Raw genomic sequence first — 24796 nt, 5'->3', positions numbered from 1 at the left:
GTTTCCTCGTTGTAAAATGAGAGGGATGAAAGCCCCTCCCGCCCCACCCTACAGGGTACCAGGAAAACTGACAAGACGTGAGACACTTGCAAACTGCCAAACACTGCTGGGCGGGTGGTTCTCACTAAAAGGTAACTTTTAGGTGCTCTGGGAGGCAAGACGACAACCCCTTGTTACGGAGGTGGAAGCCAAGCTGGGAGCAGTGAAGTCACAGGGCTAGCTGCTCCTGAAACAGCAGCTTCAGGAGCCCAGTCCCACCAGTGCCACGTCAGTGCCCACCCTACCTCAGGCTCAGGGGATGGTGGGTAGCTGCTTTCTCCCAAGGAGGGGCAAAAATGTGCACACACTTTGGGGCCAGCTGTCCGCTCACCTGCAGAGAGCTGGCAGAGCCCCCGCTGAGCGTCCCTCCCCGAGCCGCAGCTTTTTATCTGTCTGTGGGTATGATCCGGAGTGCCCCAGTAGGCATGCAGTGAGGACCAGCTGAAATCACGGAGGTCATGTATGGGCCTGGCCCACGAACTGTGAGGACGTCCTTCACGGTGATTATCCAGGAGTGGTGAGGGGTTCAGCGACCTTCTCTGAGTCCTCCTGAGGTGGCCAGCCATCGGGCGAAGCCCAGGGTGAGCCAGGGGACAGGAGGATGCCCCCATCCTTGCAGGACCAGCAGGTGCGGGTAGGTGTCTCATTACCAGGTAGCAGTCACCAATACCTCCCGCCCTGTGAATGCAGCCCACATGCTCTGGACTGACTTGGGGAGGCAGCCTCCCACGTGGCCCGTTTACAGGGTGGGGAGCCCCAGACTCAGCACTAGACACCATCCGACTGATGGAGCTGAGGGTAGGGGGCACCCAGGGGTTCCCACCAAGCCAACTTCACCTCTCTGCTGTGGCCCGAACTAGGCAACCTCGAGTGACGAGCACACACTTTAGTGGAGGGGTGTGGTGGGGTAGCTTCCCCTCGGGCGCCACGGCATGGCCCCAAACACCTGTGGGTGCCTCCGAGCCCACTGCTGGGAGCCTCTGCACACCCTTTGCCTGAATCACTCTCAGTGAGGCTGAGGGTCGGGGGGAGGGTTGTCCATGTCGTGGCTTCGTCCTCCACCACCACGAGGAAGAGGAGCTGGAATCATCTCTCCCGGAGCCAGAAGCTAAGGAGCACATTGACCAAACGCCTCCCTGTTCTAGAATCAACCTCTCTCTCTCTCTCTGTTTCCTTTTGCCTCTTCTCAGCCCACATAAAGCACCAACCAAATTCCAAATTCATCACTGGGAACCTGAGATCTCTTATTCCTTCTGCTTGTGTGGTCCCTTTACCCTAAAGGCTGCTGTCTAATCTGTAAAATACTCATGGCCAACATAACCCCCACGGAAGCCCCCGCTCTACACCCTCAGAGAATCAAGAGAGACCCTGCAGTCCCCGCAGGTTTGCTCTTGCCTGGGGGGCCTCCCCGGCATCCCCGTACTGAGGGGCAGAGCCGGCTCGGCCCTCCCCACCCGCCAACTGACATGAACGTCCGTGGCCCTGTTGCGTCTTCATGGTGACCGATGTGTGTTGTCTGTTCTCTGTCGTCTGTTCAAATTCTTTGTCGTGTAGGTAAAATGCAGGATGGCAATGCGGACGCCAGCCAGAGCAAAGGTAACCCTTTTGTATTAACCTGGTCCCTGCGGCCCCTCCCTGCCGGTTCTAGGGGCCACAGCAGAGGCAGACGTCTACACCTGTGGGCGCCTGACGTCTCTGGGCGGGAGGGTAACTGTGACCTCGTGGCACCAGGACAAATGGAAGTGGCACTGTCCGCACGACAGTCCACCCGCAAGCCAGTGTCTCCCCTGCTTTGAGCTGTATCCCCGTTCAGCTGAAGGCTTGAAGCTGGTTCTTCAGGATCTTCAGGGGCCAAGGGCTCGGGCTCCAAGCCCACCAGTCAGGGCTGTGCTGAAGGAGCAGGGTCTTGGAACCCGTGGATGAGGACACACTCCTCCACTTTTCAAGCCGCTTTTGTCCCTTCTGCCTAGTGACTACTCAATATTCCAGCAACATGGCCCAAGGACCAACTGGGCAGAGCCCAAGCCTGTGTCTTGTCTGATGCGGAAAAGCTGAAGAGCCCTTTGGGAAAGGGCTGGTAGACTTGTTCAGGCCCAGAGTCTCCCCCAGCCCCTTCATGCTGCAAATCCAGGGTGGAGCCGTGTCACTCCGTGCTGTGTTCTGTGGCCCTGGGTCCAGGGTCTCCAGCAGAGAGAGGCCGACCCCCTCATCACACAGAATCTGTGCCGGCCATGCAGGGGGGCTCAGGCGGGGGAGTGAGGCTCTCACCGTGCTCCCCTGGGCAGGGGGCTGGGTGCCGACACCCGCACCCTGCAGGCTAACCTGTGGGTGTGCATGTCTGTGTGTGTGCACGTGTCTGTGTGTGCGTGTGTGTGCGTGTGTACATATGTGTGTGATCTGCTCCCTGCAGCCAAACAGCAGGACGGGGCGGCCGCCATGGAGATGCAGCCCCTCAAGAGTGCCGAGGGGGGAGACGCTGATGACAAGAAGAAGGCCAACATGCACAAGAAGGAGAAGTCGGTGCTGCAGGGCAAGCTCACCAAGCTGGCCGTGCAGATCGGCAAGGCGGGTGAGCGTGCGCCCTGGCGGACGGCATGGGGCTGGGGGGACACAGGGCATGCAGGGGGATCCCCAGGGCAGAGCCCTGCCCCTGGCTGGGCCTTGGCTACCTCATCTGCAAAGAAGGGCTTGCAGGAGACCCACCCTTGTCAGCCACGGCAACCAGTCTGAGTCCTGATATAGCAGGCACCTCAGCTGGCACTTAGGCGCAAGAGTGAAGCGTGGGCTCTGGGGGCAGCCTGCCTGCATTCTCGTTGAGCTCCAGCTCTGAGGTCTTGAGCAAGTACCTTCACCAAGCTCTGAGCCTCCACTCCCAGTCTGTGGACTTGGGCTCCTGTAGCCCCCACTTCACAGGTTGCTGTGAGGAGTAAAGGAGATTATTTACATGTACAGGCAAGGGTGGTGGCTGGATGTGGGCAGACCCTGTAGGAGTTGGCCAGGCAGGCTTTATTCTGAGGACATTGGGAGCCCTGGAGGAGGTGTGAGCAAGGATGGAGTTGAGCTCTATGATGACCACCCCCAGCTGCCATGCACAGGAAAGATTGGGAAGATCGAGGGCAGTGCTAGGAGCCCAGGGAGAAGCCCCTTGTCTGAGCCCCAACATAAGATGGTTGGATGGCATTGCCAACTCAATGGACACGAGTTTGAGCAAACTCCGGGAGGTAGTGAAGGACAGAGGAGCCCGGTGTGCTGCAGTCCATGGGGTCGCAAAGACTCAGACACGACTGAACAACAACACGAGCCAGGTTTCCCAACCGAGTTGATAGCTACAGTTGACAGCTGATGACGGCCGCTCTGGCCCCCAAAGCCGAGCCCGGCTACACGGTGAGCCCTGCCCGCCCGACATGGTCTTGGCCTCTCCTCCTGGGTAAGGATATGGCAAACACCACGGCCTCCCCACCTGGCTGCCTGCTCTTCCACGGCTGTCTCCCAGCTCTAATTATAGGCACCGCAGTGTGGAGAAGAGAGGCAAATTGCAGGCTTGGCTGTCTATATTTAAACTCAGGGGCCTGGTGACAGCTCCCGGCTGCCGGGAGCTTGGCATCCCGCCCCTGCGACTGTCAGACGGGGCTCGAGCTGGCTCTTCAACTCCACAGCTGGCAGTGGGGGCGGGCGGCAATGGGTCTGGGGATTTCCTCCATCCCCACCACAGGGAAGGCTCCACAGCAGCATGGTGCTGGAGGGCAGGGAGCAGAGCCGTGAGAAGCATCCCATGGCCTTCCCTGTCCTGGTTCATCCCCTCCGCCACTCAGTCAGCCCTGCCAGGCATGGGGCACAGAGTCGCACCCTTCTGGTTCACATCCCACTTCTGCTCCTCTCCTGGGATGGATTCCCTGCAAGCAGAGCCTGAGATGGGTGGGCACAGGGTTTGGGGAGGGGTGCTCTCACGGGGAGACCTGGAAAGGGTCTGGAAGGCCACAGAGCCTAGGAAGATTCAGACTGAGCCGAGGTTTCCGGAGAAATCCCAGTCCCCACCTGATCCCACAGGGAGCTCTGGAGCATGAAAACCTCTACAGGGCCCAACCCGCACTGCAGCAAGGCGGCTGGGCTTCTGGACCCCCATGTCAGCCCCTGGGTATTGGCCATCAGATTGGGGTGGGTGGAACTGCCATGCACTTTTTGACAAGGAGACGCCAGTCTCCTCTGGCAGAGGCTGCAGGTGTGGGCAGCTTCAGCTACACCTGCACAGCACTGAGGTGGATGGGGGTGGTTGGGCACATGGGGCTGGCAAGAGGGATCTGGGTGAATAGCTACCTGCAGGTACTAATTCGACAGTGCCTCCCTGGCCTGTGGCCTCGGGCACATCACTTCCCTTCCCTGCTGTTGTTCAGTCACCCAGTTGTGTCCAACTCTGTGACTCCATGGACTGCAGCACACCAGGCTTCCCTGTCCTTCACTATCTCCCGGAGTTTGCTCAGACTCATGTCCATTGAGTCAGTGATGCCATCCAAACATCTCATCCTCTGTTGCCCCTTCTCCTCCTGCCTTCAATCTTTCCCAGCATGGTGATCTTTTCCAATGATTCGGCTCTTCGCGTCAGGTTACCAAAGTATTGGAGCTTCAGCATCAGTCCTTCCAATGAATATTCAGGACTGATTTCCTGTAGGATTTACTGGTTTGATCTCCTTGCAGTCCAAGGGACTCTCAAGAGTCTTCTCCAGCACCACAATTCGAAAGCATAAATCCTTCGGCGCTCAGCCTTCTTTACGGTCCAGCTCTCACATCCATACGTGACCACGGGAGTTATCCTCTTAGTGTATTTGTTAGTTTCTTGTCTGTGTCCTCCTCTAGAATCTCAGCTTCCCAAGGGCAGGGACTCTGTCTCTTTACTATCGCGTCCCTTGTTCCTAGAATAGGAAACAGTGTGTGCCTGAATGAAGGAGGAAATAGGTGGTGCTCTCTGTACATCCTGCAGTGCGAGAGCACCGTGCTACTGCTGCTGCTGCCAAGTCGCTTCAGTCATGTCCGACTCTGTGCTAGCATTCCTTATTCGCATGCTCACTCAGCACCTGTTGTATGTTCAACACTGTACCCGGCAATTTACATCCATTCATTGTATTTGATTCTTATAAAACCACATGGGATAAATACACATCCCCACTGTACAGAGGAGGAAACTGAGGCTCTTTGAGGATCAAGCACTTGCCCCAAGGCCACCAGGTTGAGCTGGCATGTGAGCTACGGCCTGCCTGACCCCAGAGCCCTTGGAGCCAAGGGTTGGCTGGGTCCACATCTCCCTTCCCAGGGCCCCTTGCCCCCAGGAGGCCCCCTGACAGGCTTCCTCCCCGCCGTGTCACAGGCCTGGTGATGTCAGCCATCACGGTGATCATCCTGGTGCTCTACTTCACCGTGGACACCTTCGTGGTCAACAAGAAGCCGTGGCTCCCTGAGTGCACACCTGTCTACGTGCAGTACTTTGTCAAGTTCTTCATCATCGGTGTGACGGTGCTGGTGGTCGCCGTGCCCGAGGGGCTCCCTCTGGCCGTCACCATCTCCCTGGCCTACTCGGTGAAGGTGAGGAGTGGGGAGCAGGACAGGCCGGCTGATGCCACCTAGCTGGGAGTCTGAGGGGTGGCTGGCAGGGCCAGTGCCGGGGGCTGCGAGGAGAGCTAAACAGAAAGGAGTGGGCACGTTGGAAGCTCAGAGAGAGAGGCTGCATCTGGGAGCCCCAAACTCACAGGCCTCCAGGAGAGCCGCACCCTGGCCAAGGGGACAGCCGTTATTCAGCCCAGCCAGGTGTCCCCTTGTAGTGATGGGGCCCAGTGTTGCCAGATATTCACATTTTTCTAAGAGAAGCCAGAAAGCTGGACTTCATATAAGCCCTCCTGACTTTTAAACACTGACAATCAACTCAGGTCTGAACAGTAAATTAGACGCAGGTATTCCCTGTACAGTTGTGTCCGACTGTTTGTGACCCCATAAACTGTAGCCCGCCAGACTCCTCTGTCTATATGGGATTCTCCAGGCAAGAATACTGGAGTGGGTAGCCATTTCCTTCTCCAGGGGATCTTCCCCACCCAGAGATGGAACCTGGGTCTCCTGCATTGCAGGCAGAGTCTTTACCATCTGAGCCACCAGGGAAGCCAGACCCACACTCATCCCTTCCCATCAAATGCTGGCCGGAGTGTGGTCATCACACAGCTGTAGGCCCCACTTAGCCACAGTACTTGTGGGACTAAGCTTGGAGTTTGCTTCCTCAAGTTCGAAAGAGATAAGCCTAAAATAAAAAGGATGTCTGGTTTTAAGAAAGCCCCTCCTCTCAAGAGATGGGCTAAAAATAGGAGGTTTTAAAAGCTGTTCAATAACGGGCTCGTGCTTAGTCGTTCAATTGTGCCCAAGTCTTTTGCAGCCCCCTGGACTGAAGCCCGCCTGTCTCCTCTGTCCATGGGATTTCCCAGGGAGGAATACTGGAATGGGTTGCCATTTCCTGCTCCAGGGGATCTTCCTAACCCAGGGATTGGACTCATGTCTCCTGACAGGCGGATTCTTTACCACTGAGCCAGCAGGGAAGCCAATAAAGGGCAAGTGGGCCCAGGAGTGCCTTGGGTCTGGGGGTGCTCCTGAGTGCCACCCTGATAACAGAGCCCCACGTTCCCCTGCTCCCAGGCCCGAGGCCATGGGCAGAGCCCAAACACGGGGGTGTGGGGGCTGGCATCATCTCGTGAGCACAGGTGTCTGACCCTCTTGGGGGCACTTGCAAGCCAGGCTCATCCCCAGATCCCCACACCTCATTCCTCATCTTGCCTCAGCCCAATGATTGCCCCACCTCGATGGGCAGGGCCCTGTGCTCCTGTTTCCCAGGGCCCCTAGGCCAAGATGTGCCTGCGAGAGCAGAGGCCAGGGCTGTTTATAAACAAGGCATTCACTCTGAGTCGTTGGCAGAGCCGACCGAGGGCATGGTCAGTTTCCAAGTTGGAATTTGGGCTTGGCTGGCCGATGTAATTTCATACAGAAAAGAGCTCTCAGGGCAGTGCCAGGAAGTGGCAGGTCTGTGTAAAAGGACACCGTCCTTATCGTCTCCTTGTTTTGGGGTTCTCTAAGAAACTCCATCCCACAAACCAAAGCCCAAACAGATCACAACACAAGGCTGATCGGGGGGCCTGAGGATGGAGACCTCATGCTGCTATGAGTCTGGACCCCACCCCACCCAGTGGGGACCCAGGTCCCCTTAAAGGTCATAAATGGTGTCGGGGGGTCCACTTACAGACCTTGTTGCCTCTACACCTGTGGTCTGTGTCTCCAGCACCTGTGCCTTCAGCTGCCTTAGGTAGTGTTACTTATACAGTCACTTGATAAACTGAGTACAGCCCCCGCCCGCCACCCAGGAGAGAGGCAAACTCTCCACTTTCTGAGCCTGGACCTACCCCTTGGCCGTGTGTGCTCAGTCGTGTCTGACTCTTTGTGACCCCATGGACTGTAGCTCACCAGGCTCCTCTGTCCATGGGATGTCTCTCAGGCAAGAATACAGAGGGGGTCTTCCTTATCTGGGGAGATGGATTCTTTACCACTGAGCCACCAGGGAATCCCCACAAAAGCAAGTGCCAGAACAAGGACTTGAACCCTGGACCCTCAGATTAAAAGTCTGATGCTCTACTGACTGAGCTATCCAGGGTCCACCATCCAAAGAACAGTGGTGACACTTAGACCCTCACTGTGCAGTAGAGACATGACATATGGATGAGGTTAAACTTCCTAGCAGCTTCATGAAAAAGACAAAACAGAAAGAAACAGGTGGAAATCATTTTAATACTGTACATTATTGAACCTAATATGTCCAAGTTATTATCAAGCCTACATGTAATATTTAATAATACACAAATGATTGGTGAGATTTTTACATTTCTTTTCATAATCAGCCTTCAAACCTGGATGTGAAATTTACTCTTGTAGCACATTTCACGGGCTTCCCTGGTAGCTCAGATAGTAAAGAATCTGCCTACAATGCAGAGGACCAGGGTTTGATCCCTGGGTTCGGAAGATACCCTGGATAAGGAAATGGCAACCCACTCCAGTATTCTCACCTGGAAAATCCCCTGGACAGCGGAGCCTGGTAGTTTACAGTCTGTGGGGTCGCAAAGAGTCAGACACGACTTAGCAACTAAACAACAGCAGCAAATGATAAGAGAAGCTGCAGGAGCACTGAATTCTACCAATATTCATTTTTTAGGAACATGACCTGCTATTAAAATTATTCTAGGGACTTCCCTGGCAGCTCAGTGGTTAAGACTCTGTGCTTCCAATGCAGAGGCAAAGGTTTGAATCCTTGGTCAGGGAAATAAGATCCCACACGTCGCATAGCCAAAAACATTTTTTTAATTATTCTAATTGCACTCTTTTTTACCCTTGTTATAAACACTTATAATGAGGAGCAAGAAAAATGGAATCAGATCCCTAGGCTCAGACTAGAACATCTGACTCAGCCTTCAGCTAAATCCGCCTTTTCACATGTGTTCTTGCCAGTACGGTCACTGTGTCAGGAGGACCTGCAGTTAAGAGTGGTGGTTCCTTAAGAATCACTTTATTTGCATTATTTGCCTGAGAACCTGGAAGAAGCTAGGAGTGTGATGCTGGGAGGAGAGAAAAGAAGGTGAATATAAGACAATTAATAGTTGTAGAGTAGGATTTCATTTTTGTTCTAAATTTAAAGAGAAAAGATATTGTTATGTAAGATACTTCAGTGCTCGATGGTAGAATTATGACTGACTTGTTTTTTCACGCGTATCTATATTTAAAAGAAATTTGTGATTTTTATTATGCAAGTTATAGTATGTAGTCATTGTAGGAAAATGGAAGCTGTAGATTTTTCAAAGGAGGCAATAACAATCTCCTATAAATGTCTCTCTCAGAAACGATGACACTAATAATTTTGTTTTTTCCCCATAGTCTCCTATGTCTGTTAACACATATATAACTTACACTTCTTCACTTCTCATGAAACCAAAGTGACCGTGAAAACCACGCACCAGTGAAAGATGGTACCTTTGGAAAAGAAAAAACCCATAATCAAATTAAGAACTTATTTCTGTTAGGATGTAAAAGGAAAGTATCTGAAGTGCTCAAAGAGGACCCAGCCTTCATTTATCATCCTTTTCACTATCTTTTCCATAAAGAATACAGACTACATCCGTAATTCAAATTAATAAAGTCAACTAATCAGCTCTTTTAAATGGCTCAAGTAATGTAAAAGGAGAAAGAGAAAGTGCTGTACACAAAAAAGGAACCCAGATGCCAGACGCTCTTGAAACCCAGATCCTTTGCCCAGGAGTGAAGCAGAGGGGCAGTTGTGCCTCATTTACTGAGTGTTTACACGGTGCCCTCACTCCCAGCCCCCAGCTCCCTCTCCTCACTGTCCCGTCTCCCCTGCCCCCTCCTGCAGAAAATGATGAAAGACAACAACCTGGTCCGCCACCTGGACGCCTGCGAGACCATGGGCAACGCCACGGCCATCTGCTCGGACAAGACAGGCACCCTCACCACCAATCGCATGACGGTGGTGCAGGCCTACGTGGGCGACATCCACTACAAGGAGATCCCCGACCCCAGCTCCATCAATGCCAAGACCATGGAGCTGCTGGTCCATGCCATCGCCATCAACAGCGCCTACACCACCAAGATCCTGGTGAGTGGGGAGGCGTCCAGGGGGTGATGCAGGAGCACCTGGCTGGCAGAGCAGAGTGATTCGTAATTTTAAATCCTGCTGATGTATTTTGGGTGGTCAGATAGTAAGCAGTTGTTTCTCTTTGACCCAGCTATGATGCTTGTGTGTGTGTGTGCTAAGTCACTTTAGTCGTGTCTGACTCTTTGCAACCCTATGGACTGTAGCCTGCCAGGCTCCTCTGTCCATGGGATTCTCCAGGCAAGAATGCTGGAGTGGGTTGCCATGCCTTCCTCCAGGGGATCTTCCTGACCCAGGGATCAAATCCACTTCTCTTATGTCTCTGAAGTTGGCAGGCGAGTTCTTTGCCACTAACACCGCCTGAAGCCCCAAAAGTGAAAGTGTTAGTCACTCAGTGGTGTCTGACTCTTTGTGGCTCCAAGGACTGTTAACCCGCCAGGCTCTTCAGTCCATGGGATTCTCCAGGCAAGAATACTGGAGGGGGTAGCCATTGCCTTCTTCAGGGGATCTTCCTGACCCAGGGATCAAACCCAGGTCTCCTGCATTACAAGAAGATTCATTACCATCTGAGCCACCCATGGGGGGTGGTGGGGGAGATTACTGTTAATTGTGTTTTTTAGATCCTATCATTTCCCTCTCTACAAAAAAAAAAATCTTTTTATTAGTTAGTTTCTGCTATATAATGACTCCAAAACATAGTGGCTCAAAAGCAAGCTGTGTCTGTAGCTCACAGTTCTGTGAGGTGGGAGCTCAGGCCGGGCTCAGCTGGCGGACGCATTCCCTTGTGCATCCACCCTGGGTCACGTGCACGGCTCTGCTGATCTTGGCAGGACTGTAGGCTGATCTGGGATGACCTCAGCTGGCATGGCTCATCTCTGCTCTGTGTGGTCCCACCTCCTCCATCAGGCTCGGCTGGGCACTTCACGTCATTTTGCTGCGTACTATTGGCCAACACACGTCGAGAGCCCTGTCCAGATTCAAGGAGCAGGGAAATAGACCCCAGTGTCACATTGCAAAGGGCGTGGATTCAGAGAGGGGACTCACTGTGGCCATTTACAGAGCCTACCACTAGCGACAGTGTAGTTATTAGTGATAGTAGGGGCATTACTAGTTTTAATAAGAAAAAAAAAAAACGCTCATATTCCTGTCTCAGCCACCTAGAGTCATCATGCTAGAATCCCTGTTTGGTTCAGAAGCACAGGTTGCTGTTTTGTAATTAACCAACATTTGAGTGAAGAGAAATACAGACCGGTCCATCCAGAGTTCTGTCGGCTCCCAGATGCAGGACATTCCTGCAGAGCGAGTGTCTGAGAGGACAGCTGAGCTTTTTTGCCTGCCCTGCCAATGTGCCCTGGCCCTGACCCCTCCTTCTGCCCCTGAGCCAGCCTGAACCTTCTGGATCAGACTGGGTTGCAGAGTGCCAGAGAGTGAGTCAGCGGCCGGCCGAGGGCCGAGGGCTGGGGGCGGAGGGGGTGGGGGTGCGTTTGCTGGAGGGAGGCAGATTCTGCCTCCAGACACTGGGGCTGCAAGAACTGTCCCGTCCACTGTGGCTGAGCAGCTGCCCCATCAGCCCAGAGCTGCAGGAGGGCTGGGGAAGCAGCCCTGACAGGAGGAGAAAGTAGGTCGGGAGAAAGCGGGAGAAAGCGTGCAGATGGGTGACAGAGAATGCTGGGGGCGGGGGAGGGGGGGCATGCCAGAGATGACAGCGTTTTTGTCTCCTTCCACCCCTCCCCCCACCTCCCAGCCCCGATCTGGGAATCAAGGGAGGTGGGGCGAGGCTTTATTCTGTTCCTCAGGCCTTCCTAAAATAACCAAGATGCCGTTAATGATCTCGTCCTGTAGATGTTGCAGAGAAGGGAACAGGGCAATTCCCAGAGCAGGCTTCGGGTGGTGGGGGCGGCTGTGTGGGCAGAGCCCTGCAAAATGGGCTTGGATGAAGATGTATGTTATGCAATTACAGTTAAAAAAGGAGTTCTGGAATCTGCCAGGAGGGGCCACAGAACATCTCTGCAGCAAGAAGGCTCTATTAGGCAGTGTTTCACAGTGCCAGTGGCAGAGCCACAGTTCATTTCCAGATGTGGTTAACTAGATGGTATCCAGTGGCTTCAAGGACAGGGGTCCTCAAGTCCACCTAGGGGAAAGGGGTATTAACTGCCAAGACTGGAGAGAGCTCAGGGACCCGGGAACTGGGATTCTTGGTTTGTAAATAGACCAAGTCTCTGACCTCTCAAGCACCAGTGTCCCCTTCTGTGCCTTGAAACCTTGCGCCTCTCTTTCTGGGGCTTCCTTGAAAGAACCCTGGCTGTTCTCCTTTCTGTGAGCTAATAGCCAATCAGTGTGAAAGGGACAGCAGAGGCGCCTGGCATGACTGGATGGTGGTTAAAGCCCACACCCTGGAGCCAGACAGCCTGGGTTCAAATCCCTCACTAGCTGTGTAACTGTGAACAAGTTACTAAGCCTCTCTGTGCCTCAGTTTCCTAGGGGAAATGATAGGATTATTGTGAGGATGAAATGAGTTACTAAGTGGAAAGTGCTTAGCACATATTCAGCACTCAGAGTGATTAGCATTTTTTGTTGTTGTTAGCAGTAAAATCACCCATTTGTAGCCATGCAGAGGCTAATCAATAAATGAATAGACAGCAGAGACATCAAGGTTACAGAAGAAAGGGTTTTGCTCAAAGTTGGTAGCAAAGCCAACTTACAGACACCCTAAAACCAGCTATTAAGTAGGGTGCCCAGATTAGGTTCTTGGTCCTTGAAACCAGTCATGCAGCATCTTTAGTACTGGTTGGTCTCAGGAAGGAAGGCCTGGAACTCAGAGAGTCAGATTCACAGCCAGGACTGTCAGCCATATGGAGAGAAGGGGCTCCCAGGACCTGCCCTTGTAGTCCTAGAGGAATTTTGAGAAGCATCATGGGCTTCTCGGTCCAAAGTGGAAGTCCAGCCACCCTCCAGATCAGGCTGGGAAATCTAGATGTGGAATATCTTTACCATGCAAAAGGAGATGGAAAGGAAAGGTGCACAGTGTCCCCACAATATCTACCAGCCTAGACTGGGAAATGAGCCTGGCCTGGGAAACAGATCCTGGCCAAGGTTGTGTTTCCCCCTGCAGGAGGGTGCCGATTCTTCTGTGTCTCATGTGGTCTGATTGCAGGCTGTGTGCTCTGGGACACAGCTGAGTTATCTCCGCTCCCTCCAGTGTAGGCTCTTGGGAAGTACTAGTTGGGCGGGTGACGTACGTGAATTGACTGGTGAATAAATATATGCACATGTAATCAGTGAGATGGGGACTAGGTAGGGAGAGGGATGGATGGACAGATGGAAGATGGATGGAAGGATGGCTGATAGATGAGTAAATGGATGAGCAGGCAGATGGATGAATGAGTGGGTGGTGAATGGACGAGTCTGAATTGATAAGAGGCTCAGGATAGGGCTACCTCCATGGTCTATTTTCCTATTTTTGTGGCAGCAAGAAGTAGGAGTTGGCCCTGGCCCCAGTCTAAGGCCAACACCCAGGCTCTCTTGGTACCTCCAGCATGCCGAGGAAATCTTTTCTGAAAGTGCCCTCAACTCTCTACTCTCCATTGATCCAGAGACTTCCAAAGTAACTAATGGCTGTTATTCTAAAAGATTAAAAAAAAAAAAAAACAAACTAGATGCATATTTGCAAGGGTAGTTTGTATAGGTGTAATCTGCATGGATTCACAGACCTTAGGGACCACCTGGTCCAGCCCCCTCACTTTACTCTGAGGCCCAGAAATGGGAAAGGACATGGGCCAAGTCACCCTGTGGGTTTGTGCCGTTAGAATCCACGTCTCCTGACTCCCAATCCAGTAAGCAGTTTAGGAGCTTTGGCTCTGAAGTCCAACAGACCACGGTTCAAACTTCAGCTCCAGCACTTACCACCCATGTGACCCTGAACAAGTTACCTAACCTCTCTAAGCTTTTGCTTTCCAATCTGTTAAATGAGTGTAGAGTTAATCATAATTGCTAGTATTCACTTAGCCAGACAGAATGCTGAGTGCTTAACCCATGTTGGCTTGTATGAAGACTCCATGAAATAGGTAATGTCACATCTCCAACTCGTAAATAAGGACAACGAAGCTGGGAGGAATTAAAGAGCGTGTCCAGAGAAGCTAAAGAACAGGGCCAGGTTTCAAACCCACGTCTGTCCAGTCCAGAGCCTGCACAGCTCACCACCACCACCGCTCCATGTCCAGCTCCTCTGGCTATATACATGCCTTGAGGCAGTTCCCAGGGCTGCTGTAAGAAGTTCCAGGGCTGCTGTGAGATCAGATAAGAGGATGTATGTGTGGTTTCCAGTGTAGTGCTCGACATGTAGCAGCTACTCCATCCATGTCAGTTATTGCTCTTATTACCTCCTTTATTATTTCTGAGCCTTAGCCTCCATAGCCTGCTCTTCCGGCCACTGTCTAGCTTGACCCTCCACATCCCTTCCAGGTAATCAAGGCATATGACCATTTTCATCTTGCAGCTGAGACAACAGAGCTGCATAAACAGCAGGTGTACTGACCCAGGTTGCTCCGGACACCAGGTGACAGAGTTGAGCCCAGAGAATTGTGGCGGAGTTGACCAGGCGGGTGAGGAGGCGTTCTGGGCAGGGCCACACAGCCTTGCCAAGGCCCAGAGACCTTTTAGAGATGAGACAGTCTGTGGCCTGGGCATTTCCCAGGGTCAGAGTGATGAGAGGTGAGGCTGAGAAGGCTCAGGCTGAGAAGGCTGAGGGCGAGTTGGGGCGGTAGCAGTTACGCCCTTCATGGCCTTTCTCCTCACAATGCTCAGAATCACCCAGGCACTGGTGGAGGATGGTGTGAGAGTGGAGGCTGCTGGGGGAGACCAGGAAATGGGACCAGGAGGTCCCTCTCAGGGCGCCAGCCTCAACCACATGCCCCATCCCTTCTGAGGACGCCGGAATTCTCTTCTTTCCACTCCTGTTTCTAATCACTGGCAACTAAACTTGCCCTCTGAGGCAAGCGACATGAATCATCTTTTAGTCAGATATGGCTTCCCTGCCTCAGAAATCCTGGCGCACCCTCAGATTGGCTTTGTCGCCTCTAACTCTCTGAGTGTTGAGACTTCTACTAGCTGCTTCTTCCTGTCGCCCTTCTGCTTCCCAGAGCCGCAGCTGAGCTCTCAGATGGAAATAGCTCCTTCCTCAGACTTTAGAAGTGTGCTTTCTTTTGGGAGAACGTTCTCCTTTTCCGCCCACGTTTATTCTGCACTCTGAAACCACCCAAGCGGACTTTAATTTTTTTTTATTTTATGAGACCTCTTTTAAAGTAGGTTGACATTACAGTTAACATTTGAATTATTAAAATGAACATGGGCACTTGTGGAGTCAAACTGTTGGAAGTTTATGGCATATATTCTGGTAACATAAACTATTGAAAGAAGAACAAATCTCCTTGGAGTCCCTGAAGTGGTTTTCACTTCAGGGAAGGAGCAGGAAGGATTTTCCTGGCAGGATGGTTTTCCTGAATAAATAAGGCAAACTTCACCATGTAGAGACTTCCTAGGTGGCGCAGTGGTAGAGAATCTGCCTGCCAATGCAGGAGACCCAGGTTTGATCCCTGGTTCGGGATGATCCCCTGGAGAAAGGAATGGCTACCCACTCCAGTATTCTTGCCTGGAGAATCCCACAGACAGAGGAGCCTGGCGGGCTGTAGTGTATAGGGGTCACAAGAGCTGGACACGACTGAACATGCACTCACCTAGTTAGAAATTACAGGTGCTACCCCATTACCAAATTGAGGTGCCTCTATACCCCCAAGAGCCCCAGTAAAACCTAAAAGGCAGGAAGGATCTGCTTGATTCCATGTCTCATCAATCTTAGAGCTAGAGCTCCTGGGAGGAGGGTGAAGTGGGGCGCTAACTCTGGAAAGCAGAGAGTCAGCCCTTTAACTCAGATCTAGCTCCAAACCCAGGGTGCAACTGAATGTTCCAAGGAGCCTCAAACCCCCTGAGTCAAGCCAGTTCTGCAAGGGACTCTGGCCAGGACAGTGGTTCCAGAAGGCACAGAAGACCCTGGAAGTGACTTACCAGGGCATTCAGACGGGGAGGTGGGATTGCTCTTCGTCCTGGTCTGTGAAGTGACGGTGCCTTTGTGTTGAATTCAACAGCTGTTCTGGTTCTGTTCATTGGTTTTGTTTTTGTACTTTTTGAAAACACTGTCCCTAGGAGAACAATTTAAAACGAGTAACCCTGAATGGGGGAGTCTAATTTTTAACAGAACTGTTAATCCATGTATCCTATCTTCTCACTGTACGTGTGCACACACACGTACCACACAGCACGTACACCATGCCCACACAGGTGCCTGCACACACACACCCACACACCCTGCATGCACATATACTGCACTACACACAGCGCACACACAGGCGTGTGTACACACACGTACCACATCCATGCATGCACACACACCCACACACACGCATACACAGTGCAGTGGCGAGCTCAAGAAGGCCCCCAGGGAGTCTGCTCTCACGGGTGTGTCTCCCCAGCGTGCTTCAGCCTGTCCAGCTGTCATCCAGGACACACACACTGACCTGGGCCTCTGTAGCCTTCGTGAAGGTCCTGGCTCTGCCCTCCTGCCCCTCAAGGCCTAGCTCCTGAGAAGCTCCTGGGGAGGCAGAGCCTCAGATAACAGTTCTGGAGGCCAACATTCTGACGAAATCCCATCCCATCTGGCCTCCCCTTGGCAGCGCTCCACACCCACAAACACCAAATTATTCATTTATTCATTCAACACATATTCATTGGTTACCCACAGTGGGAAGCAGAGATAAGCAAGACAGCCCTCCCCACCGCCCCCACCATGGGCTCTAAACCAGTCACCCACCAGTAACCTCGTTAACCAACCATCTGAAATGCTAGGGAAGACAGGCAGGGCTGCTGGGAAAGCGTTCTGTGTGGACACAGAGCTGAGACCAGCAAGGGTCAAATCCTACTATCTCAGCCACTCACGAGCTGTGAGACCCGGTCTCTCCAGGCCTCCGCATGCACCTGGGAATAGTAACAGTCTGTCCCCTAGGAAGCCATGAGGATGTAACTGAAGATGCATGCTTAGCGAAGAGTTTAGCAAGGGGCAAGCGGAGTTGGCATCTGGCACACAGTCCTTGCTGCAGCTGCCGAGGCTCCTGGTGGTCCATTCAGGCCTTGGGGAGGCTCCACTGCCAGTGCCCATCCTCAAGGGGTGAGAAGAGTGGGCTCAACTGCCAGAGCCCATCAGAGAGTGAAAAGTCATTTTCTAATGTGCTTTCACAAGTGTCATCCTGTGGCCATGGCTGAAGTTTACCATGCTATGTCTGTTGGGTTTTGAGGGACAGAGAGGGGGTATTGAGGGTATTTTAATATTTCAGTAAAAGACATATAACTTAAAATTGATCACCGTAACCATTTTGGTGTACACATCAGTGTCATTAAGTCCAGTCACATTGTACAACCGTCCCCACCACCTGCATCCAGAACTTACCATCTTCCCCAACTGCAACTCTGTTCCCTTTACACTCTCCCCATCCCCCTCCCCCCGCCCCTACTTTCTGTCTGGATGAAGGTGACTGCTCTAGGGACCTCGAATAAGTGGAATCACACAGTATCTGTCCTTTTGTATCTGGCTTATTTCACTTAGCATAATGTCCTCAAGGTTCATCCACGCTGGAACATGTGTCAGCGTTTCCTTCGTTTTTAAGGCTGAATACCATTCCACTGTGTGTGTAGCTCGCATCTTCCTTATCGACTCGCCTGTTGACGCACAGTTGGGTTGCTTCCATCTTTTTGGCTGCTGTGGACAGCGCTGCAGTGAACGTGGGTATACAAATGTCTTCTCGAGTCTCTGCTTTCAGTTCTTTTGGGTATATACCCAGAGGTAACATTGCTGGATTGTATGGTAATTCCGTGTTTAATTTTTGAGGGACCTCCCTGCTGGTTTCCACAGTAGCTGCGCCATTCTGCATTCCCGCCAAGGTTTCCAGTTTCTCCACATCCTTGCCGACACTTGTTTCCTATTTTATTTTGGATAACGGCGTCCTCATGGGGGGGAGGTGGTACCTGCTCGCTATATGTTTTTAAATCTCATTTTTTCAGATGTTATTTATAACTTGCTGCTCTTCAGGTCATCATTCCTTGTGTCTGAGCTCCAGTCACTTCCAAGCATCCCAAAACAGGAGCATGAATTGCCCTCTCAAAGTTATGCTCACCCAGCTCACCCAAAGTTAGCTGCACCCAGCACCCCCAAAGGGCTTAGTGCTCATACAGGGACATGTGCAGTAAACAGCACTGCATTGGGAATGAAAGGAACTGGAGGCAGCCCCAGGCCTTTGACCAGTCTTTGCAGGAGGTCTTTGACCAGTAGCAAATCACTTCCCCCCAGGCCTGCCCGCTGCCCCTCAAAACCAATGCCTTAACTGTCTTACAGAATTAGAGCCCTGGAGAGCAAAGGCTCTTGGGAAGTCTACAGTTATAACAAAACCTATGGGTTTGTTGAGATTTAAAAAAAAAAAAAGCCTAAAGAAAAAAGGGGCGAGTCCCTACTTCTTAATAATACACGTAGGCGATTTCAGAGCTCAAGTTCACGGAAACAAATTGAATTATGGAGGAGCCAGCTCTGCCTTTTGCAGCCATGGATTGTTTGAAATCCTTTTAGGGGAAAATTAAAATATTTCATAGAGGGTAATAAAATGCCGTGTGTTTGCAGGCATAACTGCTCAGCTCTCTTGGGCAAATAAGTAATTAGCCATTTTTATTTCGGTCCTCTGTATCATCATCTTTCATAAGCAGGGGGTGGGGGGAACCGTGTGGAAGACACATAAAACTCTGGAAATCACCAGAAGGTTAATTATAAAATTGTAAAAAAAAAAAAAGTAAATAAATATGTAAATTTTCAAAGCACACATAACCACATGCTGCAGAGACTAAGAGGAGTGCTTAATGTCTCTTTTCCCAAACATCAGGAAGAGGGAGCTGTCAGATTCTTCTGCTTTCAAGTCACATCCACACAGTGTGGGAGTGGGGAGCCTTCTGAGGCCCACAGTGCTGGGACCTAGTCGGACGTGGCATGGAGCAGGGAGGGTATTCTCAGGCTGGACCCATGGCCCCCAGAACCCTCAGAGGAACCCGCAGCTCCGCCTTGTTCTGCCATCCTTCACTACGGCCCACGATGTACCTGAAGGAGTGGGTTGATTTTTTTTTCTCAGCTGGAAATCATTTGCTCCAGCCTTTCCATGTGACACGTGGGGGCCCTGAGGCTGACGACTTAGGGTCCACGGCTATGTATGGCGAGGTCAGTGCCCGTGACCCGCCGTGTCTCAGGTCTGCTCCTGGGGCCTGAGCCCTGACTGTGGGGCAGAGGGGGCCGGCCAGGGACAGGTCCTGTTGCCATCCTTCCCCCCGCACTGCCAGCCCATCCATGCCAGCATCCTCTGGGGTCTGCCTTCCTCTTACCTGGCTGCTCGTATGAACACCACCAACAAGGCTGAGAGTGAGGGTTTGGAGGGCTCCTGTGCGAGGCTGGTCTGAGACCCGCAGAGACCCAACCGTGGGGTAGGAGAGGGACACAGCATGTTCACAGACAGTGTTCCTCTTCAGTGTCTCTCTGGGGTCTGCGTTTGTCCATGGTGGCTCTCACCGCTCCCAAAGCCACCTCCACCCGGGTTGCTGCACACTGATTTTATACAAGTGGTCTGCATGTGTGGTGGGCGGGGGGGGGGGGGCGCAGCTGTGGGAGGTGAGCCTGCCTGCCACGTGAACTTCCCACAGCCACCTGCTAAAGCTGCTGTCAGCGCTCACGTGGAGCACCTTGTGCTTACCTGGCCACCTGTGCCTCTCACCCCATGCCCCCAGGGCTGGTCTGCATTGAGCCATCTTGCAAACAATGAGTAAATACCTACTGTGTGCCGGTCTCTGTGCTGGCCCTGACAACCTGGGCAGGGGATGGAAGAATACAGCTCCTACTCAGGGGGTGACAAAGTCATCAAAGACAAGGAGATACCTGTGCTGGTCCTTAAAGGGCGAGGGGAGTTTGCCTGGCAGGGAAAGGAGGCAGGAACTGCAGGGCTGAAGGGACAGGGTGGAGAAACAACAGCCTCTGTCCCGGCAGCCACGCGAGGAAGTGAGAGGCACTGGGGAGATGTGGGTGGTGGTTTCACTGAGGTTCAGGGCAGAGGCTGTGGTGTCCATGCAGCCCAGTTAGAAAGGAGCAACCCCCCATTTCATCCGACCCGCCTCTTCCCCCGCTGTGTCTACACGTCCGTTCTCGACGTCTGCGTCCCCATTCCTTCCCTGCAAATAACTTCATTGGTACCATTTTTCTAGATTCCACATACATGCGTTTATATACGATACTTGTTTTTCTTTTTCTGGCTTAACGTCACTCTACATGGTAGGCTCTAGATCCATCCACACATGTCCACTGCTATATGTAGAATAAATAGCTAGTGAGAAGCTGTTATGTAGCATGGGGAGCTCAACTCGGTGCTCCATGATGACCAAGAGGGGTGGGATGGGGGTGGGGGTGGGAGGAAATTTCAAGAGAGTGGGGATATATGTATGCGTATAGCTGATTCCGTTCATGTATGGCAGAAACTAACACAACATTGTAAAACAATTATATTCCAAGTTTTAAAAAAGAACAAACTAGTGCCCTAAATGGGGATAACTCAAAAACTGAATGTTTTTGAGAATGAAGCAAGTTACAGAAGAACGTGTACAGCCTCCTTACCTGACCTTTGCAACATGTAAAACAGCACTGCACATATATACCGTAAGTTAAACTACATGAAATTGCCGATGGTTGGCCCCTGTGACACAAAATTAGCTGTTGCGTTTGGTTCAACCTCAGCTGAAGTCACAAAGGATGTTACATTCAGAGCATAGAATACCACCCAGTCGTGAAAAGGATCACACTGTTGAGGCATGGAACAACTTGCCTGGACAGCAGGGGACTGTGCTGAGTGAAAAGAAGCCAACCTCTGAAGGTTACATACTGTACAGTTCCATCCATATAACTTGCACAACATGGCAGAATTACGGAGCTGGAGCACAGATTAGGCGTTGCCAGGTGGTAGGGAGGGGGAAGGGACAGAGATGACCGCAGTCATGAAAGGGCAGCATGGGAAGTGAGTCAGAAAATATGGATTCATGCATATATGTGGAATCTGGAAAAATGGTATAGATGATCTTATTTGCAAAGCAGAAATAGAGACACAGACACAGAAAACAAATATATGGACACCAAGGGGGCAGGGAGTGGGAAGAATTGGGAGACTGGGATTGATATATCTATGCTGTTGATCTATGCACAAAATAGATACCTGGTGAGAACCTGTTGTATCGCACAGGGAGTCCCACTCAGGGCTCTGTGGTCACCTAACTGGGAAGGAAGTTCAAAAAAGAGGGAATGTATGTGTACGGAAGATCCCCTGGAGAAGGAAACGGCAGCCCACTCCAGTGTTCTTGCCTGGGAAATCCCATGGACAGAGGAGCCTGGCGGGCTACGGTGCATGGCTTCACAAGGAGTCAGACAGGACTTAGCAACTAAACAACAAGAATCACACGTATACGTCTAGCTGATTCACTTTGCTGTCCAGCAGAAGCTAACACGGCATTGTTAAGCAACTAGACTCCAGTAAAAATTCATTATAATAAATTAGGAAAACAAACCATAGACAGTAAAATTTAAATTTTATTAAAATTTATATCCACATAGAAAAAGGCACTAAATTTTTTACAATGGTTATCTCCAGAAAAAAAAAAAAAAAAACAATGGCACAGGGGAGTGTTGTGGTGAACAGCTGTGCACCTTGATGATGGTTGTCACAGGAATCTACACATGATGCTGTTGTTCAGACCTAAACACACATAGAAGTGCTTTAGTACTGGTGAGATCTGAATCCCGCCGGGTCGGTTCTACCATCGTCAACACCTTGGTTGTGTTCTCGTGGTCCAGTTGCTCGGGAAGTGAGCACTTGGGGAAACAGGATGAAGGGCATAGGACACCTCTCTGTATTATTTCTTGTCGCCTGTGAATCTAGCATGAATCTCGAAACAAAAAGTTAAAACACAGAGGGCAAGGATGAATACCAAATTTAAGAGTTTCCTTGTGGGACAAGGAGTGGGTTATACAGATGCAGAGGGCTACATGGGGGACTCAACTTTATCTGTTAGGCTTGACTTCTTAAAAAAAAAGAAAACTCTGAAGCGAAGAAGGCCTCAGGTTCTGCAGAGCTGGGTGGTCTGAGCACAATTTTTTTTTTTATTCTGTCACCGGTTTATGTTTGAAATCATAAGTCTTAAAAAGCCGATCTTGGTTAATGCCCATCATCCGAGAGGTGGGATGCAGAGGCCCGAGTGCGGGAGCGTGTAGGAGCAGCCCCACCCAGCCCCGCCGCCCCGTAGTGCCCAGGTGGCCATCCCAGCGAGCCCCCCTGCCTCTCCCCGCAGCCCCCGGAGAAGGAGGGCGCCCTGCCCCGGCAGGTGGGCAACAAGACGGAGTGCGGCCTGCTGGGCTTCGTGCTGGACCTGAAGCAAGACTACGAGCCCGTGCGCGCTCAGATGCCCGAGGAGAAGCTGTACAAGGTCTACACCTTCAACTCCGTGCGCAAGTCCATGAGCACCGTCATCAAGCTGCCGGACGAGAGCTTCCGCATGTACAGCAAGGGCGCTTCGGAGATCGTGCTCAAGAAGTGAGTAAGGGAGCGGCGGTCTACGCAGGGGCCTGGCGCAGGCCGGGGGCGGTGCTGTGGGCGGGGCCGGGACTCCCAGGGCTTTTGCTGCTACTGCTGCTGCTGCTGCTGCTGCTGCTGCTAAGTCACTTAAGTCGTGTCCGACTCTGTGCGACCCCATAGACGGCAGCCCACCAGGCTCCCCCGTCCCTGGAATTCTCCAGGCAAGAACACTGGAGTGGGTTGCCATTTCCTTCTCCAATGCATGAAAGTGAAAAGTGAAAGTGAAGTCGCTCAGTAGTGTCCGACTCTTAGTGACCCCATGGACTGCAGCCCATCAGACTCCTCCGTCCATGGGATTTCCCTGGCAAGAGTACTGGAGTGGGGTGCCATTGCCTTCTCCAGCTTTTGCTGCTATTTCCTCTTAAATGGAAAAGACACTGGTGCTTGGACAGAGGGAGGGCAGGAGGAGAAGGGGGCGACAGATGATGAGATGGTTGTATGGCATCATCGACTCAATGGACATGAGTTTGAGCAAACTCTGGGAGAGGGTGAGGGACAGGGAAGCCTGTGTGCTGCAGTCCATGGGGTCACAAAGAGTCGGACACAACTGAGCAACTGAACAATCTCTTAAATGTTCATGCAGAGAATTCTCCCTTTCCCCCCTAAGTCACTGTCTCATCGGGAAATTCTCCCTATTATCACTGTTGGAGCCCCCTCCTGTCACTTCTCCGAGTGTGGAGTTGGTTGACAACACGATTTTCACTGTTAGCCAATCTCATCTGACTCCAGGTGTCAGAAATAAACTCGGAGAACTAAGCAAGTCAGGCCCCATCTCTGCACCCGTTTTCCCATTTGTACCTTGAAAGGGAATCAACCCTTGTTACACATTGGAATAGCCCCAAGGAGATTTCTAAACAAACAAACGCTGATTCCTGGACTCGCCCCAGACAAACTGAATTGGAACCTCTGACCTGAGGCTCAAAGGTGGGGATTTGTTCAGTGCTCCCCCGAGCCATCTTGATGTGACTGGTGACGTCAGAAACCTCTCACCTAGGTTTTATGCCCTCTGAAAACCATTTTAGCTGTGAAACTACCTTTTCAGATGATATCTTGTGAAAATGAAACAAAGTAGATAGGTTCTTGGTGGATGGCCTGAGGGCAGATACAGCAACCAGGCCACCTGATTTCTTTTTAGTTGGTCCTGATTTCAAGTTCTTCCCTGGTAGCCAAGCTGGTAAAGAATCTGCCTGCAATGCAGGAGATCCCAGTTCAATTCTTGGGTTGGGAAGTTCCCCTGGAGGAAGGCATGGCAACCCACTCCAGTATTCTTGCCTGAAGAATCCCATGGACAGAGGAGCCTCACAGGCTACAGTCGATAGAGTCGCACAGAGTCAGACACGACTGAAGCAGCAATCAGCAGCAGCGGATTTCAAACCTGCCTGGGGCCCAGTGGCCAGGACCACCCCAAGCGTTATGAGAGAGGGACTCGACGGGCCCTGGATGACCGACCCCGGCCAGTGCAGGGCGTCACTTGGGATGTGGGGGTGCGCGCCAAGCCCATCGGCGGGAGGGTCCTTGGGCCCTTGGCTGCACCTTACCGACCCCCCTCCCGCCTCCTCCAGGTGCTGCAAAATCCTCAACGGGGTAGGTGAGCCTCGGGTCTTCCGGCCCCGCGACCGGGACGAGATGGTGAAGAAGGTGATCGAGCCCATGGCCTGCGACGGGCTCCGCACCATCTGCGTGGCTTACCGCGACTTCCCCAGCAGCCCTGAGCCTGACTGGGACAACGAGAACGACATCCTCAATGAGCTCACCTGCATCTGCGTGGTGGGCATTGAGGATCCCGTGCGGCCTGAGGTAGGTGCCCCACCGTGGCACCCCAGGGAGGGGGTGAGGCGGGGCATCCAGCCTGCTGCTGGATGACCTGGCATACACCACCTGACCGCTCTGAGCCTCAGTGTCCCTGCAAGGCCCGCTGGTCTCCTCTGGACCTTCTCCTACACTTTCAGACTGCTGAGACCAGCAAAGCCACACTTGTCTGCTTGGGCCCCGGGGCAGAGCCCACAGCCTGGCAGGGAGTGTCACTCTGCCGTGGGGTCTATCCTGGAACAGTCCACTCGATCACCCAGAGACCTTCTCTCCGGGGCTCTGGGGACAGGCATGGGGCCTGCCTTGCCCTGGAAGCCTCAGAGGAGTCAGGATTTCCTGTCAAAAATCCAAAGGCCCCAATTCCAAGGTCCCTGCAAAGGAGATGCCCACTAACAAAGGTCACCGCACTCAAGAAGACCCCAAACATGGGCATCCCCATCAGCAGTTTAGAGTTCTCTGCATGCAGACCGAGGTTCCCAGTTAGTTTTCCCTAGTGATGCATCGGGCTGTCTGCCTTCATCAGGTTTCC

General features: G+C 52.2%; 1 protein-coding gene and 1 non-coding gene across 12 annotated transcripts in view; one reads left to right on the top strand and one right to left on the bottom strand.

Moving 5' to 3' along the window:
* ATP2B2 (ATPase plasma membrane Ca2+ transporting 2) overlaps positions 1-24796 on the top strand; it is a 195062-nt gene that overhangs the window by 136259 nt on the left and 34007 nt on the right. For 9 of the 11 annotated variants that reach the window (XM_086368496.1, XM_086368500.1, XM_086368498.1 and 6 more), the window contains 6 exons: positions 1594-1635; positions 2450-2608; positions 5399-5613; positions 9476-9718; positions 22175-22416; positions 24021-24255. In XM_086368496.1, the coding sequence (XP_086224622.1) occupies positions 1594-1635; positions 2450-2608; positions 5399-5613; positions 9476-9718; positions 22175-22416; positions 24021-24255 (1136 nt within the window). The remainder of the gene's footprint in view (positions 1-1593; positions 1636-2449; positions 2609-5398; positions 5614-9475; positions 9719-22174; positions 22417-24020; positions 24256-24796) is intronic. The other 2 variants (XM_086368501.1, XM_086368503.1) reach the window with 1 other exon arrangement.
* Positions 7639-7711, bottom strand: TRNAK-UUU (transfer RNA lysine (anticodon UUU)). The gene has a single exon. It is a non-coding gene; the product is annotated as a tRNA-Lys (tRNA).

The sequence above is a fragment of the Bos grunniens genome, chromosome 22, assembly GCF_055505025.1.
Source record: "Bos grunniens cultivar Pamir isolate PY7600 chromosome 22, Bosgru_T2T1.0, whole genome shotgun sequence".
NCBI classification, from domain to species: Eukaryota; Metazoa; Chordata; class Mammalia; order Artiodactyla; family Bovidae; genus Bos; species Bos grunniens.
This window is presented reverse-complemented; position numbering and strand designations above follow the sequence as displayed.